At 43.6% G+C, this 18,541-nt stretch overlaps 1 protein-coding gene across 2 annotated transcripts in view; it reads left to right on the top strand.

The window, feature by feature from the left end:
• LOC135059234 (baculoviral IAP repeat-containing protein 1-like) overlaps window positions 1–16,431 on the top strand; it is a 122,402-nt gene extending 105,971 nt beyond the window's left edge. Inside the window, exons 9-11 of one of the 2 annotated variants that reach the window (XM_063963892.1) lie at window positions 804–890; window positions 3,631–3,795; window positions 15,305–16,431. In XM_063963892.1, coding sequence (XP_063819962.1) covers window positions 804–890; window positions 3,631–3,795; window positions 15,305–15,669 — 617 coding nt within the window. In that variant the 3' untranslated portion in view covers window positions 15,670–16,431. The remainder of the gene's footprint in view (window positions 1–803; window positions 891–3,630; window positions 3,796–15,304) is intronic. The other variant, XM_063963891.1, reaches the window with a different exon arrangement.
• The last annotated feature ends 2,110 nt before the right edge of the window (window positions 16,432–18,541 follow it).

Raw genomic sequence — 18,541 nt, 5'->3', positions numbered from 1 at the left:
ACGGGGGTCACCAATGCTGTGTGTAGTACATGGTGGTCATATAGGTAAAGGGTGGCTGGTATCCACTGGGATGGGGGTGCGCAGTGACGAGTTTGGGAGGGAGGGGGCTAAGCAAATTGTTGCACTTGGGCCCACCACTCAGTAGTTCTGCCATTGATTGTGAGCCCACAATAGCAATGCTTTTAAATTCAAAGGAGAGCGTGATGCAAGAATGGATGCACTATTAAATTAGGAATTATTCATTGTTGCAAATGGTTTTGCTAGATTGTGGAATTAGGGCTTAATTCAGCATGGATCGCTATTGCTACTACAATTGCAATTTTTTGCAATCTCATTTGCAAAGAATCGCACAGGTAGTTGACGCCCAGAAATGGAAAAAGACACCCACTGCAGTGTTTGCGATGCATACGCAGTTGCATATGCATCGCAATCCATATGCAAAATCGTGAACATCAAAGGGGTAAATGCAATCTGCCCCAGCCGCCAAACGGCCATGACACGCCTGCATTTTGCCACCACCCCCACAAAACGCTGTTACCACCCCTAAACGCTCACTTCCTGTCAGTCACTGTGCGATCGCATCGTTTTAAAATTGCAAACGCACTCCAAATTCTTTACATTTTATTATTTTTAGTGGGTGTGGACATGCCCCCTTTATAGGCCACACCCCTGGCATAGCTCTTTATGCTCCTGAATTGGATAACCCCGGGGAAGTTAATTAGCTTTGGTAAATTACTACAGCTAATTGAATATCCCCCTTAGAGTGTGTTGTGTTCTAATGATTCGTATTTTTCTCCGGGCAGCTCAAACAATGAAGAATTTTATGTCTTTGAAAATTCTCAACTTGAACAAAGAAAAGATAATTGGGCAAGATATTGCTGAGATCTTCGGTAAAACAAAGTCTATTTCTACATTATTATAATTTTTATGTTTGGTTAAATTATTATTAGCTTGATATTTTTATTTAATAAATCAAATGGAATGCTTGAAATTGTATTCAATGTTGGCTATGTGAATACAACATTGGAAGAGGGATAGACAACAGCTTGTGCTAGTGCTCAAACCTCATAGGATACTGTATGTACTTTACTGGAATGCCTAATTTCATCACTTGTGAAATCTTGTGAATGTCATGTGAGTGAATCAGAGTATTGGTCAATCACTATGCTTCTGCTTATAGTTACCTTGTTGAATACAATTCATTCCTGAGATTTGCTCTTTCCTACACTTTCTGTGCACCTCCCCCAGTTTTTATATGCAGTTTTATATTTGCATAAGTGCACAACTTGATCCTCACATGTTGTGCTCATATCTCAGGGTAGTTTGTGCTTTTTAATATTTCTGAATCAAGTTACATCAGGGTGAAATAAACTTGGGAGTATATTTAATAAAGTTAAATTTTTGGTGTTTCAAGGGATTTGGCAATCGATGTCCATTCGATTTGGATTGAAGAGATTTACTAAAGACCCAATTGAATTCAAATCGATTCTAAAGCCAAATTCAACTCAGTCCAATAGAAATCGATTTTCTGAAAGACATTGATGTTTTCTCATAGCCCAACATAAAATCCCCTCATTTACTAAGATTCGATTTGCAAATCGATTTGAAATCGAACTCAAAATTGAACCTCAAATCCACAAATATTTAGACTAATGTTAGACATTCGATTTTGGCTTCTAAACAAAATTCTAATGGTAAGAAATTGATAGTGATTACTTTTTATGTACCCAAAAGCATGTAGGGCAGTGTGGAAGTAGTAATAATGGATGTCCAAGGTTATGGTATGTAAATGCAAATCACCACCTGACTGAGAACACTGTGGAGGATCAATCAGCAGCTTCATGAGTTGAATAGTGCACATATTTATACTTATAGACATCATACTTATTCCATGAATGTGCGATAGCACCAGAGCACATTATTGGTCAATTTGTCTGGATGATGTAATGTAGTAGTTCTCAAACTGTGTGCCGTGGCACCCTGGGATGCCGCGGGACACTTGCAGGGGTGCCTCAGGTTGGTGTTTAAGGACCAATTCAAACTATTTATGGTCAATGTAATAGGCAAAACCAGTGCTGGTGGCTGCCAATCATAAAATATATGAACAAACAGAAGCAAATCTTGTCCCTAACCACATAATTGTACCTAAGGATGACATATGAACATCATTTACTTAATATTTTTTTCTAAGTTTCTCGATAAGAAGCTTTTGGCCTAGTGGTGCCATGAAAAAAATTCTGATACTCTAGGGTGCCGTGATTCAAAAAAGTCTTAGAACCACTGATACTGTATAATGAATTTTAAAATCACGAGTGTTGTAACTGACTATCCTAGTTCATTCCATGATACCTATATACTCAGCAATTCATCTTTGTCTGCAAAAATTCTTGTGGGACAAATGCTATAGGGATGTTTTTTGTGTAAGATACTGTATCAGTATTTGTTAATAAAGCAGCTAATAGTATTTGTTACTAAATTGTTCTCATTTGTTCCCCTTCCACCAAAAAAAAGGTTATGTAGGCTATGGCTGTTGCTCCTGGCTTTTGACTCCATTGTCAAATCCACAAACTTGTGCTGAGCATAAATATAAAGAGGCACATATAGCCACCCAATCCATGACAGAATGCATATTTGGTTTATTAAAAAAAAATGATTTGAAAGGAATATTATTATTTGGCAAAAGTGTTCAATACTGTGCTTTGCTGCCATTTACTGCATAATTATGCATTAAATAAAACAAACCCTCTTCAAAGATTATGCAATAAACAGGGTTTTATTTTATTTTTAACACCAACTGACTGTGGGAGCACAGAAAGTGGAAGGCAGGCTGGAAGGTAGTTTAGGACTAAATTTATTTCCAAAATTTCAGCTGTAAGTATTTAAATAAAAAATCATCACTTACAGTAGGTTTTCATTTATGAACAGTGTGAAGAAAGAGCTTGCCCTTGAATTACTGTGCATATGATACATATTGCAATGAGGATGTTCTGTTCAATTTTGCTGGGGATTTTAATGGGGATTTGAGGTTCGAGTTTGGAAAGGATTTCATAAATTAAACTCAAAATCCCTTCCAAACATGAATCCACATTGAATTAAATTTGAAAATCGAATGCAAAATCGATTTTTAGTAAATGAGGGATTTTTAAAGGATTTTAGTAAATTTACCGCCTGGCCTCTTGTGTTTTCTTTCCACATACTCAGCAGCAACTTCCCATTCTATAAATGTCTGTGACTGATATTTCTGGTTTTAAGGCTGATGATCTTTGTTAACTTTACTTACTTTCTATTTATTGACAGTTTTCTGATTTCTCTGTTGCCTATTCAGGATATTCAGGACAAGTGTGTTGAAGCTACATTAAGCAATTATGGTAGTGTCAGCATGGCAAGTTTTCCATCTCACCTCTTTTGCGTGCAATGGAAAACTTGCAATGCCAGCAGTGTGAAATATGCCTTTCTAGAACAGCATATCCTGTCTATTCCAGAATTTAATTCTCTCCCATTGTAGATTAACATGTTTTTAGAATTGAGGTCTCATGCCATAGAGTTTCCATAACTTACATAGTAGCAATGCACACTAAAGAAATGTTAAACTAATACAGAAAAAGTATTTAAAATACCTTTGGCCCACAGCTGCTGCATTGGGCTCACTCACTCACCTGGAGAAGTTGTGGTTGCCCGTGGGAGAAGGAATGGCTCATGCTGCTAAACTGATTGTTGAACAGTTTCAGAACCTTCCAAACCTTCAGTTCCTCACCATGATGGAGATATTAGATGATGAGAGCATTGTACTGTTAGGTAAGCCATTTGGTGTTCTCAGTATCATCTATAGAGCTCTTTTTTCTTAAACCTGGAACTAGTGGCTACCTTTAAGAAGAAGTCTCTTGTATTATATTTCAGTAGGGCTAGTAGTTCTGATGCTTTGTAGCAGGCGCAAAGTGACCTTTTACGTGCCTTATGTACACTCTGTACCCATGCTCTCAGGGCAAGCAACATATCCCACATACAACTAAAGTGAAAACATTTAAGATGTACCAAGAGCAATCAAAACGTGAACTCTATGATCCTGATCCTGAGTGGGACGGAAGTGGAAATGTGGGCGGATCTCACAGATTTCAGCATACTGCATATATGTGCGACAGTAATAAATCGGTAACTGCGTATGCGCCATATTGGACATATGCACATAGGAGGAGATCACTAGTGCATACAGATTGATCCATTCATGGAAAACACTTTCCATAAAATAAATTGGAAATGATGTGTGTGCAAGTGTGATGTTGAGTTATATAGGCAAATACCAGTGGATGACTCAGGTTATGGGCCTAATTCATATTTGTATGCAGTGCCAATGTTCACGCAACGGAGCGATTGTCAGCAGACTGCACATGTGCTGCGATTGTACTGCACATGATACTCGGGAATCTGCAAGGTCCTCGACACCAGTCAATGTCAGAATCAGGCCCTGTTTCCGGGAGGTGAACCAGTGTGGTGTTGGGTGTTGGGTAGATGGTTAAAAAGGTTTATACTACTGTTCTGAAGTAAAAGTATTTAATTCAGAATGGAAGGTATTTAATATTGGCATTCTCTACAAGCAACTTTGTCCCTATTTCTACAACATAACACCAGTGCCTTAGTCAAAAATTATTTGAGTAATGTAATTTAAGGCATTATTGAGCTTAGCTTTTTATAGCAAAAAAACAACAACACAGCACTGGAGATATTTATACAAAAAGGGTTCACGTAAAGTTTATCACACATGTGAGGGGCAGTATATTTCCGGAAGCACAAAAAGTATTCTATTTACAAATAAAGTGAACATTAATTTTTTTTCACAGTATTCACCGAGTAGTCTATGCCTAGTTGCACACACTCAAGCCACTTGGTGAAGCAGCTGTACCAGTATGCAGCAGGTATGCCTTCTACATGCTGGATAAAGGTCTCCACTTCAAATACCAGTGACTCAAAATGAATCCCACGTATCTTGTGCATGATTTGTGGGAACACTAAGAAGTCGCAGGGTGCCAGGTCTGGACTGTACGGTGGATGACCAAGCTCCGGATATGTTTGTGGGCCAGAAAATCTACCACTTCATTGTGTGATGAAGAAGGGCACCATGAGCGCAGGGACAGTACTTGGATGGCACCTGAAAAAGGCTTCTAGCATTTGCGGCAAGCATTTGTTGGCATACCAATCCCCAGTGATGGTGCACTGCTGCACAAGTGCTACGGAAGCTGCAAGACCAGTCTTGGCCAGAAAAACAGCCAACATATGCTTGGCCATGCTGCGCTTACGTAGAAACTTCTGTCCCGGCGCACCTCCAATTGGGATCTACTTGGCCGACTATTGTTTGATTTCAAGGTTGAAACTGTAGATCTAGGATTCATTGCCACTAATGATCTCCTAGACAGACTTTGAGTGACCACCATCAAACCTGACCAGCATGTTGCAGCACAAAGTCACCCAAGCCTCCGTCTGCTTTCGAGTCAGCTGATGGGTTACCCAGTGTGAAGATACCTTGCTAAGGCCATGTTTTTTGTGGAGTATCAAGCGGATGGATCATGATCAGATCTCCTTCTCTAACTGGACCATGGTCACCCTAGTGTCCATCTCAACTATAGCTCACATGGCAGCAATGTTGTCCTCGGTTATGGCACAGTTCGGACACAGTACTCCTCGTCTTCCAGGGACTATTCCTGCACCAAAATTTTACAAGCCATTCAAACACCATGGTTCAACAGTGCTTCCTCCCCAAAAGCAGCTTGCAGTCAGCCAAAACTCACTGGTGTCACAAACCACTCTTGTAGTCATTGAAGATCATGGCTGTCCAGTGGCTGCTGTTGAGCTCCATACTTGAGTTAATGAAGGAGGTGAACATGCTAACTTCTTCGGTGTGCAGAGCTGTTTTTGGGCCTTATTTAGCTTGGATCACTACCGAGACAGAAATTTCTCAGTAGTGCTTTTGCTAAAAATACTCATGTGCAGAGCCGCCCAGAAAGGTAAAAGACGCCCACCGATGCATCCAAGTACCAGTTGACCCATGCATACGCATGATATTCCAGGCTGCAGTGGCAGCGGTGCCATGTTTTTAATTGCAGCAAGCGCAGCTGACATCAGATGCATGCCCCGAATCGCACTTTACTGGGCCTGAGATTGCATTGTGAATGCATTTCAGCCTCCCGCAAGCGCAATGTGGTCACAGCACATGTGCAGAAATCCAAAAACAAGGGCGATTTGCGAATTTGCAATTTTGCAACTGAAATTGAATATGGCCGTTTGAACGATTCTGTGCTTGGACATTTCACAAGAACTTTAATCAGAGATTGCAGTCCACAATCAGACAGTCAGATTGTGTCTATACTGTACATACAGTACACACACACACACACACACACACACACACACACATATTTATATATATATATATATATATATATTTATTATGCATCCACACACACAGCAAACGTATGTACAACACACACAGCATACATACATACATACATACATACATACAGCACACAGTCACACACAGCATACCTACACACACATAGCATGTATACACACATATAGCATACATACATACATACATACATACATACACAGCAGACCTTCAAACACACACACACAGCCTACATACAGTCACACACAGCATACCTACACACATGTAGCATGCAAACACACAGCATATATACATACAACATACACACAGTAACACAGAGCATACCTACAAACACACACAGCATGCATACATACACACAACATACCTACAAACACACACACATGCACATAGCATACCTACACACACACAGCATACCTACAAACGCACATTGTATACACACACACACACACACACACACACACACACAAAATACAGCATTAATCAAGAGAGAAGAGGAGGAAGAGGAGATTTACTGCCGGAGTCCATGTGTACTGAGCTGCTACAATGTATCTAATGCAGAGAGCCCTGCCCATCAGAGCTCAGAGCTCTCTGTGAGGAGAGCAGCCGAGCATGTGCTTCAATCATGCCTGTGGTGCAGAGATGGAGACAAAGCTGTCTTCATCTCTGAAAAAGAGACAGGCGTAATGTATATCCTGTGCTCTCCCCCTTAATCCGGCTCTGGTCTACTCTACCTATGCACTGCACTGACTGCCAGAAACTTATTGCACACCCTTCGTATGCCATCAAACCACACATGCCTCTTTATACAGTATGTCATCAGACTCCTCCTGCAGAGGGCATTAGCATTTATAACATATGTCCTATGCCCACCAGCTTGTAACACATGCCCCCATGCACAGCAGGCCACACGTAGTGCCCCTTATTCACATTATGCCACAGTAGTGTTCATAATTCACATTAGGCCACAGCATCTGCCCGCCCCCAGCAGCTGTTCCCTACATGTCCATCTGTGTCCACAGCATCTGTGATGTGCCCCCTCCACAGTATCATGTTCTCCACACACTTGCTGTTTTCCCCAAATGCCCCCCAGCATCTGTCTGACATGCCCCTTGTGCTCAAAATGTACCCAATGTCTGTGGCATGCCCCCTACACAGCTGTGTGTTCTCCACATGTCCCTTGTGTGCCCCAATTGCCCCCAGCCCCTCCCTAACATGCCCCCTGTGACCCAAATACCCTCAGCATCTGAACCCCCTTTCCCCTTCATCAGCGTGTTTCTCACAAGCCAGTCAGCCAGTCTTACCTTTGTCTCTTTCAAGGTGGTGCAAGTAGCTGTCTGATCCCAAGAAAACTGCTGCAGCCTGCAGGACCCAGGCACTCTGTGCATGTAATATGAACAGTCAAATGATCTGATAACTCATAATGACATCAAAGGATACATTTACTGAAGGGGATCTATCTGCTCTCCTCCAGCCTTACATGGCTTCAGCGCAGCAGGCATAGCATCAGCTTGATTCTTATTGGCTGCTGCTGGCAGATGCATGTCACCACAATCAGTAATTCAGATCATGGGTTAATTTACAGTAAATCTCAGGCCACATTTGGCCTGCAGGCTGCCAGTTGAATAGTCCTTAGGGCCTTAGGGATAACTGTTTGGCTCCCTCCACGGAGCTAAATGTGCAGAGTTTGTATATTCTCTCTGTGCTTGCGTGGATTTCCTGGGGTACACCGGTTTCCTCCCACAATCCAAAAATATACTGGTAGGTTAATTTGCTCCCAAAAATTAACCCTAGTGTGAAAGTGTGTGCATGTACATGTGTTTAGGGCAGACTAGATGAGCCAAGTGGTTATTGTATGCTGTCATATTCTTTATCTATGTTTCTTATACCCCTTTTACACCGCACAAATAACCCGGTATCGACCCGGCATATTGCCGGGTCGACACGGGTCGGTGTGAAAGGGCAATGGTCGAATTCCCGGGTCGTCTGACCCGGTAATTCAAACCGGGAATAAAGTAGTGTTATTCCTGGGTTGAATACTGGGTCAGTGGCAGCGTAAATGGGTTCCCGGGTCGATGCGACCCGGGACCCGTTCACTGCAATAGAGAGAGAGTTCATCTCCCAGCGCCACCTCTGCCCCCTGCCGCTATGGCAACCCGCCCGGCATATTGCCGGGTCAGGGAAGCCTGCTGTAGGGTCCAATGCCGGATCCTACTCGGGAAGGAACCGTTTCCAATTCCCAAGTGAGATCCTGCATTGGCGGTGTGAAAGGGGTATTATTGCTGCAGCCAAGTAAAATTCTCACAGTACTGTAGTGTCTATTGCGGCCAAGTTATATTGCTGCAAATACTAATTTAAAACTCTCTTGATATGCTGAAATCTCCTTAGATAATATAGGTTATACAATGTAGAAGTTACAGTAGGAACAGTTTTTAGTAGAGATGAGCGGGTTCGGTTTCTTTGAATCCGAACCCGCACGAACTTCACTTTTTTTTCCACGGGTCCGAGCGACTCGGATCTTCCCGCCTTGCTCGGTTAACCCGAGCGCGCCCGAACGTCATCATGACGTTGTCGGATTCTCGCGAGGCTCGGATTCTATCGCGAGACTCGGATTCTATATAAGGAGCCGCGCGTCGCCGCCATTTTCACTCGTGCATTGAGATTGATAGGGAGAGGACGTGTCTGGCGTCCTCTCCATTAGAATAGAGATAGATAGATTAGATAGAGAGAGATTGTGCAGAGTCGCAGACAGAGTTAGTTTACCACAGTCAGTGACCAGTGCAGTTGCTAGTTAACTTTTATTTAATATAATATATCCGTTCACTTCTCTCTGCTATATCCGTTCTCTGCCTGAAAAAAAAAACGATACACAGCACAGTCAGTCACACAGTGTGACTCAGTCTGTGTGCACTCAGCTCAGCCCAGTGTGCTGCACAGTCATCAATGTATAAATTAAAAGCTTATAATTAATTGTGGGGGAGACTGGGGAGCACTGCAGGTTGTTAGCAGGAGCCAGGAGTACAATTATATTAATTAACAGTGCACACTTTTGCTGCAGGAGTGGTGACCAGTGCCTGACCACCAGTATAGTATTGTTGTATACTACTAATATCTCTTTAAATATCAACCAGTCTATATTAGCAGCAGACACAGTACAGTGCGGTAGTTCACGGCTGTGGCTACCTCTGTGTCGGCACACGGCAGGCAGTCCGTCCGACCAGAATTGTATTATTTATTATTATATACCTACCACCTAACCGTGGTTTTTTTTTCATTCTTTATACCGTCATAGTGTCATCCTAATTGTTACGAGTATACTACTATCTCTTTATCAACCAGTGTACAGTGCGGTAGTTCACGGCTGTGGCTACCTCTGTGTCGGCACACGGCAGGCAGTCCGTCCGACCAGAATTGTATTATTTATTATTATATACCTACCACCTAACCGTGGTTTTTTTTTCATTCTTTATACCGTCATAGTGTCATCCTAATTGTTACGAGTATACTACTATCTCTTTATCAACCAGTGTACAGTGCGGTAGTTCACGGCTGTGGCTACCTCTGTGTCGGCACACGGCAGGCAGTCCGTCCGACCAGAATTGTATTATTTATTATTATATACCTACCACCTAACCGTGGTTTTTTTTTTCATTCTTTATACCGTCATAGTGTCATCCTAATTGTTACGAGTATACTACTATCTCTTTATCAACCAGTGTACAGTGCGGTAGTTCACGGCTGTGGCTACCTCTGTGTCGGCACACGGCAGGCAGTCCGTCCGACCAGAATTGTATTATTTATTATTATATACCTACCACCTAACCGTGGTTTTTTTTTCATTCTTTATACCGTCATAGTGTCATCCTAATTGTTACGAGTATACTACTATCTCTTTATCAACCAGTGTACAGTGCGGTAGTTCACGGCTGTGGCTACCTCTGTGTCGGCAGTCGGCAGGCAGTCCGTCCATCCATAATTGTATTATTATTATAATATATACCACCTAACCGTGGTTTTTTTTTCATTCTTTATACCGTCATAGTGTCATACTAGTTGTTACGAGTATACTACTATCTCTTTATCAACCAGTGTACAGTGCGGTAGTTCACGGCTGTGGCTACCTCTGTGTCGGCAGTCGGCAGGCAGTCCGTCCATCCATAATTGTATTATTATTATAATATATACCACCTAACTGTGGTTTTTTTTGCATTCTTTATACCGTCGTCATAGTGTCATACTAGTTGTTACGAGTATACTACTATCTCTTTATCAACCAGTGTACAGTGCGGTAGTTCACGGCTGTGGCTACCTCTGTGTCGGCAGTCGGCAGGCAGTCCGTCCATCCATAATTGTATTATTATTATAATATATACCACCTAACCGTGGTTTTTTTTTCATTCTTTATACCGTCGTCATAGTGTCATACTAGTTGTTACGAGTATACTACTATCTCTTTATCAACCAGTGTACAGTGCGGTAGTTCACGGCTGTGGCTACCTCTGTGTCGGCAGTCGGCAGGCAGTCCGTCCATCCATAATTGTATTATTATTATAATATATACCACCTAACCGTGGTTTTTTTATACCACCTAACCGTGGCAGTCCGTCCATAATTGTATACTAGTATCCAATCCATCCATCTCCATTGTTTACCTGAGGTGCCTTTTAGTTCTGCCTATAAAATATGGAGAACAAAAAAGTTGAGGTTCCAAAATTAGGGAAAGATCAAGATCCACTTCCACCTCGTGCTGAAGCTGCTGCCACTAGTCATGGCCGAGACGATGAAATGCCAGCAACGTCGTCTGCCAAGGCCGATGCCCAATGTCATAGTACAGAGCATGTCAAATCCAAAACACCAAATATCAGAAAAAAAAGGACTCCAAAACCTAAAATAAAATTGTCGGAGGAGAAGCGTAAACTTGCCAATATGCCATTTACCACACGGAGTGGCAAGGAACGGCTGAGGCCCTGGCCTATGTTCATGGCTAGTGGTTCAGCTTCACATGAGGATGGAAGCACTCAGCCTCTCGCTAGAAAACTGAAAAGACTCAAGCTGGCAAAAGCACCGCAAAGAACTGTGCGTTCTTTGAAATCCCAAATCCACAAGGAGAGTCCAATTGTGTCGTTTGCGATGCCTGACCTTCCCAACACTGGACGTGAAGAGCATGCGCCTTCCACTATTTGCATGCCCCCTGCAAGTGCTGGAAGGAGCACCCGCAGTCCAGTTCCTGATAGTCAGATTGAAGATGTCAGTGTTGAAGTACACCAGGATGAGGAGGATATGGGTGTTGCTGGCGCTGGGGAGGAAATTGACCAGGAGGATTCTGATGGTGAGGTGGTTTGTTTAAGTCAGGCACCCGGGGAGACACCTGTTGTCCGTGGGAGGAATATGGCCGTTGACATGCCAGGTGAAAATACCAAAAAAATCAGCTCTTCGGTGTGGAGGTATTTCACCAGAAATGCGGACAACAGGTGTCAAGCCGTGTGTTCCCTTTGTCAAGCTGTAATAAGTAGGGGTAAGGACGTTAACCACCTCGGAACATCCTCCCTTATACGTCACCTGCAGCGCATTCATAATAAGTCAGTGACAAGTTCAAAAACTTTGGGTGACAGCGGAAGCAGTCCACTGACCAGTAAATCCCTTCCTCTTGTAACCAAGCTCACGCAAACCACCCCACCAACTCCCTCAGTGTCAATTTCCTCCTTCCCCAGGAATGCCAATAGTCCTGCAGGCCATGTCACTGGCAAGTCTGACGAGTCCTCTCCTGCCTGGGATTCCTCCGATGCATCCTTGCGTGTAACGCCTACTGCTGCTGGCGCTGCTGTTGTTGCCGCTGGGAGTCGATGGTCATCCCAGAGGGGAAGTCGTAAGCCCACTTGTACTACTTCCAGTAAGCAATTGACTGTTCAACAGTCCTTTGCGAGGAAGATGAAATATCACAGCAGTCATCCTACTGCAAAGCGGATAACTGAGTCCTTGACAACTATGTTGGTGTTAGACGTGCGTCCGGTATCCGCCGTTAGTTCACAGGGAACTAGACAATTTATTGAGGCAGTGTGCCCCCGTTACCAAATACCATCTAGGTTCCACTTCTCTAGGCAGGCGATACCGAGAATGTACACGGACGTCAGAAAAAGACTCACCAGTGTCCTAAAAAATGCAGTTGTACCCAATGTCCACTTAACCACGGACATGTGGACAAGTGGAGCAGGGCAGGGTCAGGACTATATGACTGTGACAGCCCACTGGGTAGATGTATGGACTCCCGCCGCAAGAACAGCAGCGGCGGCACCAGTAGCAGCATCTCGCAAACGCCAACTCTTTCCTAGGCAGGCTACGCTTTGTATCACCGCTTTCCAGAATACGCACACAGCTGAAAACCTCTTACGGCAACTGAGGAAGATCATCGCGGAATGGCTTACCCCAATTGGACTCTCCTGTGGATTTGTGGCATCGGACAACGCCAGCAATATTGTGTGTGCATTAAATATGGGCAAATTCCAGCACGTCCCATGTTTTGCACATACCTTGAATTTGGTGGTGCAGAATTTTTTAAAAAACGACAGGGGCGTGCAAGAGATGCTGTCGGTGGCCAGAAAAATTGCGGGACACTTTCGGCGTACAGGCACCACGTACAGAAGACTGGAGCACCACCAAAAACTACTGAACCTGCCCTGCCATCATCTGAAGCAAGAAGTGGTAACGAGGTGGAATTCAACCCTCTATATGCTTCAGAGGTTGGAGGAGCAGCAAAAGGCCATTCAAGCCTATACAATTGAGCACGATATAGGAGATGGAATGCACCTGTCTCAAGTGCAGTGGAGAATGATTTCAACGTTGTGCAAGGTTCTGATGCCCTTTGAACTTGCCACACGTGAAGTCAGTTCAGACACTGCCAGCCTGAGTCAGGTCATTCCCCTCATCAGGCTTTTGCAGAAGAAGCTGGAGGCATTGAAGAAGGAGCTAACACGGAGCGATTCCGCTAGGCATGTGGGACTTGTGGATGCAGCCCTTAATTCGCTTAACAAGGATTCACGGGTGGTCAATCTGTTGAAATCAGAGCACTACATTTTGGCCACCGTGCTCGATCCTAGATTTAAAGCCTACCTTGGATCTCTCTTTCCGGCAGACACAGGTCTGCTGGGGTTGAAAGACCTGCTGGTGACAAAATTGTCAAGTCAAGCGGAACGCGACCTGTCAACATCTCCTCCTTCACATTCTCCCGCAACTGGGGGTGCGAGGAAAAGGCTCAGAATTCCGAGCCCACCCGCTGGCGGTGATGCAGGGCAGTCTGGAGCGACTGCTGATGCTGACATCTGGTCCGGACTGAAGGACCTGACAACGATTACGGACATGTCGTCTACTGTCACTGCATATGATTCTCTCAACATTGATAGAATGGTGGAGGATTATATGAGTGACCGCATCCAAGTAGGCACGTCACACAGTCCGTACTTATACTGGCAGGAAAAAGAGGCAATTTGGAGGCCCTTGCACAAACTGGCTTTATTCTACCTAAGTTGCCCTCCCACAAGTGTGTACTCCGAAAGAGTGTTTAGTGCCGCCGCTCACCTTGTCAGCAATCGGCGTACGAGGTTACATCCAGAAAATGTGGAGAAGATGATGTTCATTAAAATGAATTATAATCAATTCCTCCGCGGAGACATTGACCAGCAGCAATTGCCTCCACAAAGTACACAGGGAGCTGAGATGGTGGATTCCAGTGGGGACGAATTGATAATCTGTGAGGAGGGGGATGTACACGGTGATATATCGGAGGGTGAAGATGAGGTGGACATCTTGCCTCTGTAGAGCCAGTTTGTGCAAGGAGAGATTAATTGCTTCTTTTTTGGGGGGGGTCCAAACCAACCCGTCATATCAGTCACAGTCGTGTGGCAGACCCTGTCACTGAAATGATGGGTTGGTTAAAGTGTGCATGTCCTGTTTTGTTTATACAACATAAGGGTGGGTGGGAGGGCCCAAGGATAATTCCATCTTGCACCTCTTTTTTCTTTTCTTTTTCTTTGCATCATGTGCTGATTGGGGAGGGTTTTTTTGAAGGGACATTCTGCGTGACACTGCAGTGCCACTCCTAGATGGGCCCGGTGTTTGTGTCGGCCACTAGGGTCGCTAATCTTACTCACACAGCTACCTCATTGCGCCTCTTTTTTTCTTTGCGTCATGTGCTGTTTGGGGAGGGTTTTTTGGAAGGGACATCCTGCGTGACACTGCAGTGCCACTCCTAGATGTGCCCGGTGTTTGTGTCGGCCACTAGGGTCGCTAATCTTACTCACACAGTCAGCTACCTCATTGCGCCTCTTTTTTTCTTTGCGTCATGTGCTGTTTGGGGAGGGTTTTTTGGAAGGGCCATCCTGCGTGACACTGCAGTGCCACTCCTAGATGGGCCCGGTGTTTGTGTCGGCCACTAGGGTCGCTTATCTTACTCACACAGCGACCTCGGTGCAAATTTTAGGACTAAAAATAATATTGTGAGGTGTGATGTGTTCAGAATAGGCTGAAAATGAGTGTAAATTATGTTTTTTGAGGTTAATAATACTTTGGGATCAAAATTACCCCCAAATTCTATGATTTAAGCTGTTTTTTAGGTTTTTTTTAAAAAAACACCCGAATCCAAAACACACCCGAATCCGACAAAAAAAATTCGGTGAGGTTTTGCCAAAACGCGGTCGAACCCAAAACACGGCCGCGGAACCGAACCCAAAACCAAAACACAAAACCCGAAAAATTTCCGGCGCTCATCTCTAGTTTTTAGATATGCTTATTTTTTCAATATATTATCAAATGAGAGATATAAAAGAAAATGGGCGCAGATCAATGACAAATTAAAGCTTCACAGCAGGCAGTAAAGTCCTTTCCATCTTCACACAATGTTTGTTTTTTAATTCACAGCTGAAGCAGCAAAAAACAGCTTCCTGACAAAGCTTCAGCAACTTGAATTACAAATGAATTCCGAAATCTCTGAATCTGGATGGACGACTTTTTTTGAGAGAGCGGGAAACATGCCGGAGTTAAATAGGCTGGATATCAGCAGGCTGTATACTCAATCAATAAAGTCTCATGCCACCACAGTCACATCTTTTGTACAACTTGTGTCTAGACTTCCCAGTCTGGTGACTATAAATATGCTTGGATGGCTGCTTGATGAAGATGATTTCAACATGTTCAATGCAATGAAAGAGAATCACCCTCAATCCAATAGACTTACCATTGCATGGCAGTGGTACTTGCTCAATTCACCAATTATTGAAGATTGAAAGCATTCGAAACTCTTGTATCAATCTTTTAATTGATCAATATAAAGATTATTGGTCAGTATTAAACGTTATGTGGTATCATAGTACAGTATATAGTGGTAGAAGGTGTGAGAAAGCTACTAAACTTTTATTGTTATATAAACATACTCTGTGTGGGGTTTTAGTTGGCCAACTAGGCACATGTCTAATACCTCTTTTCCACCCAAGTCCCGAGTCTGATCTGATATTTGGAACACAGTTCCAAACCGGGCTAAACCCGGGACTGGCCACTTTCCACTGCAGCTCCAACCCGGATTATTCCCAGGTCAGAGCCATTTACACTGCACACGGAAGCAGCTGCTGCCAAGAGTCTCACCTGCAGTGAGACTCCAGCTCCGACCCCTGACACAACCCGCCCCCCGAATAATGTCATCACTGCAGTAAGCAGCCAGGAGTCTCACTGTCCTCCCCATGCTGTAAACGGGATTCGGGTCAGATGACTCTGCTTACCCATTTAAACAGCCCCTTAATCTGGGTCCTTTCTGGGCCCAACCCCGCAAGTTAGCCAGTTTGGACTCCTGGGTCACTGGACCCAGATGAACCCTTTTGCACTGAGCCACGATCTGGGATAGCACAGCAATAACCCAGGTTTTAGCGGCTGTGGAAAAGGGGTATAAGAGAGTGCTATACTGGTGCAACATAGGAATCATAATATGTTGTTTTATTAGTGGCTGAAATGAGGCTTCTAATAGTCATAGCAGTAGTCAAGCCCTGGGCTCATGACAGCGACTTCAGGAATTACCATAGAAATGAATTTCAGTATGGTGGCTTTTAAATTTGACTCTGTTCCACTATAAATCCATAATACAAGAATGATCTGTGTTGGGTGCTTATAGTTATGACTAACCTTGACTAACCCTTAGCAGAAAGAGTTATTTAGTGGTCTGTGATGCTTTTATGCGTTACACGTCACCTATGAGCTGTGGTAAGCTTCTATTCTGTTAGGATCAATGAGTACCTATTAATTGAATCTTAGAAATCAGGGGGCTGATGCAGATGTGGCCAACGTGCCGACGCAGCAGCATTCCTTTTCAGTAATGGAACTGTGAAACATTGTAAGTGTAGTAGCCGCCCACAAGTGAACAGAAATGCCAGTCAAAGCCATCGTAACAATCTCAGCAACTGCGTATTGCCTCCCAACCGTGACCCAGATGCAAGGAACACTGACTCCCTGAGTGCCTCAATGGCCTTCGGAATGGCTGTGGGAGTTGCAACGCTGATGCCATGTTTTATGCATACAAGGTCGCAGTTGTGCAAGAGGCATGCCGCAAAAAACAGTCACAACATACCTGCATTTTTACTGACACACCCCGTTACAACCATCCCCAAATGGCCTCTTCCTGTCAATCACTCTGACAATGATTCCTCACTGTGAGCGGCATTGCAAAGATGCGTGTCTGCACTGCGGCCGCGACGCATACGCAGTCTGGTGATAATTGCTCAGTTGCAACACCATTTAAGTTGTGACACCATCTGAATCAGGCCCCATTTGAAATCCCTTTGGTACTACATTAATTAACAACCTCTAATCACTCAAATTGGAATTTTAATAATCATAATAAGATTCATAAAATTTTCACCTGAAAGGCTCTCCTTTAAGTAATACGCATTAATTGATATGCCCAGCTGCATAACACAACTGATCTTTTTAGTCAATTGTTTAGAAAATATCAAGTTTAATTAGTGTTAATATGATCCTTATGATTCACTTGTCATTTTAACTAAATCATAGAATATGTTTTTAAGTAAAATTGAATATTACTACCCATATAAGTTACGTGATCTTCTTGGGATGTTACTTCATTCATGCGTGGTAAACACAGTAATAATTTAATGTCCACACATATCTTGCTTAACCAGCTTACTGTAGTTTATTTAAGGAAATGTCAGGATGGCACATACAGCATTAGGTGTAGTTCCAGCAATCACATCCATATAGCATTCACAGTGTCCCATAAACCTGGTTCTAGCAATACACAGGTCACCTAGCTAGTCACCAGCATCGGTCACCCCACCACCAACACATCATAGTCTACTTATACCTCCTACCCAAGTACTTAACACCCATGTGATACACCTGTGTAGTTGGGCTATGCATGCAGGGATATGTGAATAATTAACCCTGTCTTTACCATGGTAATGTACCATTGCTTAGCACTTGTTTGATGGTGGAAATAGCACGAGTGACTAAACAAATTTAAGATTAATAAATCACCGGGTCCAGATGGTCTTCACCCAAGGGTTCTTATGGCGCCTCACTCAGAATTAGCAAGGCCTCTGTATTTGATTTTTTAAAACAGGCATGATACTAAAGGACTGGCATAAAGCAGAGGTAATGCCTATATTTAAAAATGGAAGCAAAACTCATCCCGGTAATATAGACCGATTAGTTTAACATAAGTAGTCAGAAAATTTTTGGAGGGAATATTAAAGGATAGCATACAGGAGTATTTGGATACCTCCAATTTTATTACTAAGAACCAGCATGATTTTGTGAGGGACAGGTCATGCCAAACTAACTTAATTAGCTTCCTAACTTAATTAGCTTCTACGAAAAAGTGAGCGATAATCTTGACCATGACAACGCAGTAGATTTGGTCTATTTAGATTTTGCAAAAGCATTCTGTCACAGTCCGGGTAACTGGACGCCGTTTCCTGCCTGTTAGGTGTCTCCTGAGGTTGGCTCAGCGAGCCAGGGCCGGGCTATAGCTATTTTTGGATTACATCTTTTGTTTATGGCCTGCAGCGCTGGTTCAGCGGCCTCCTCAGTGTAGTCACTTGCAGTGGTGTGGCGCTCTCAGTCCTGCCGCGGCCGTCACTGCCGCGACTGTGG

Source organism: Pseudophryne corroboree, chromosome 1, assembly GCF_028390025.1.
Source record: "Pseudophryne corroboree isolate aPseCor3 chromosome 1, aPseCor3.hap2, whole genome shotgun sequence".
In the NCBI taxonomy this organism is placed as follows: domain Eukaryota; kingdom Metazoa; phylum Chordata; class Amphibia; order Anura; family Myobatrachidae; genus Pseudophryne; species Pseudophryne corroboree.
Note: the sequence above shows the minus strand (reverse complement) of the source record. Positions and strands in the feature narration are given on the sequence as shown.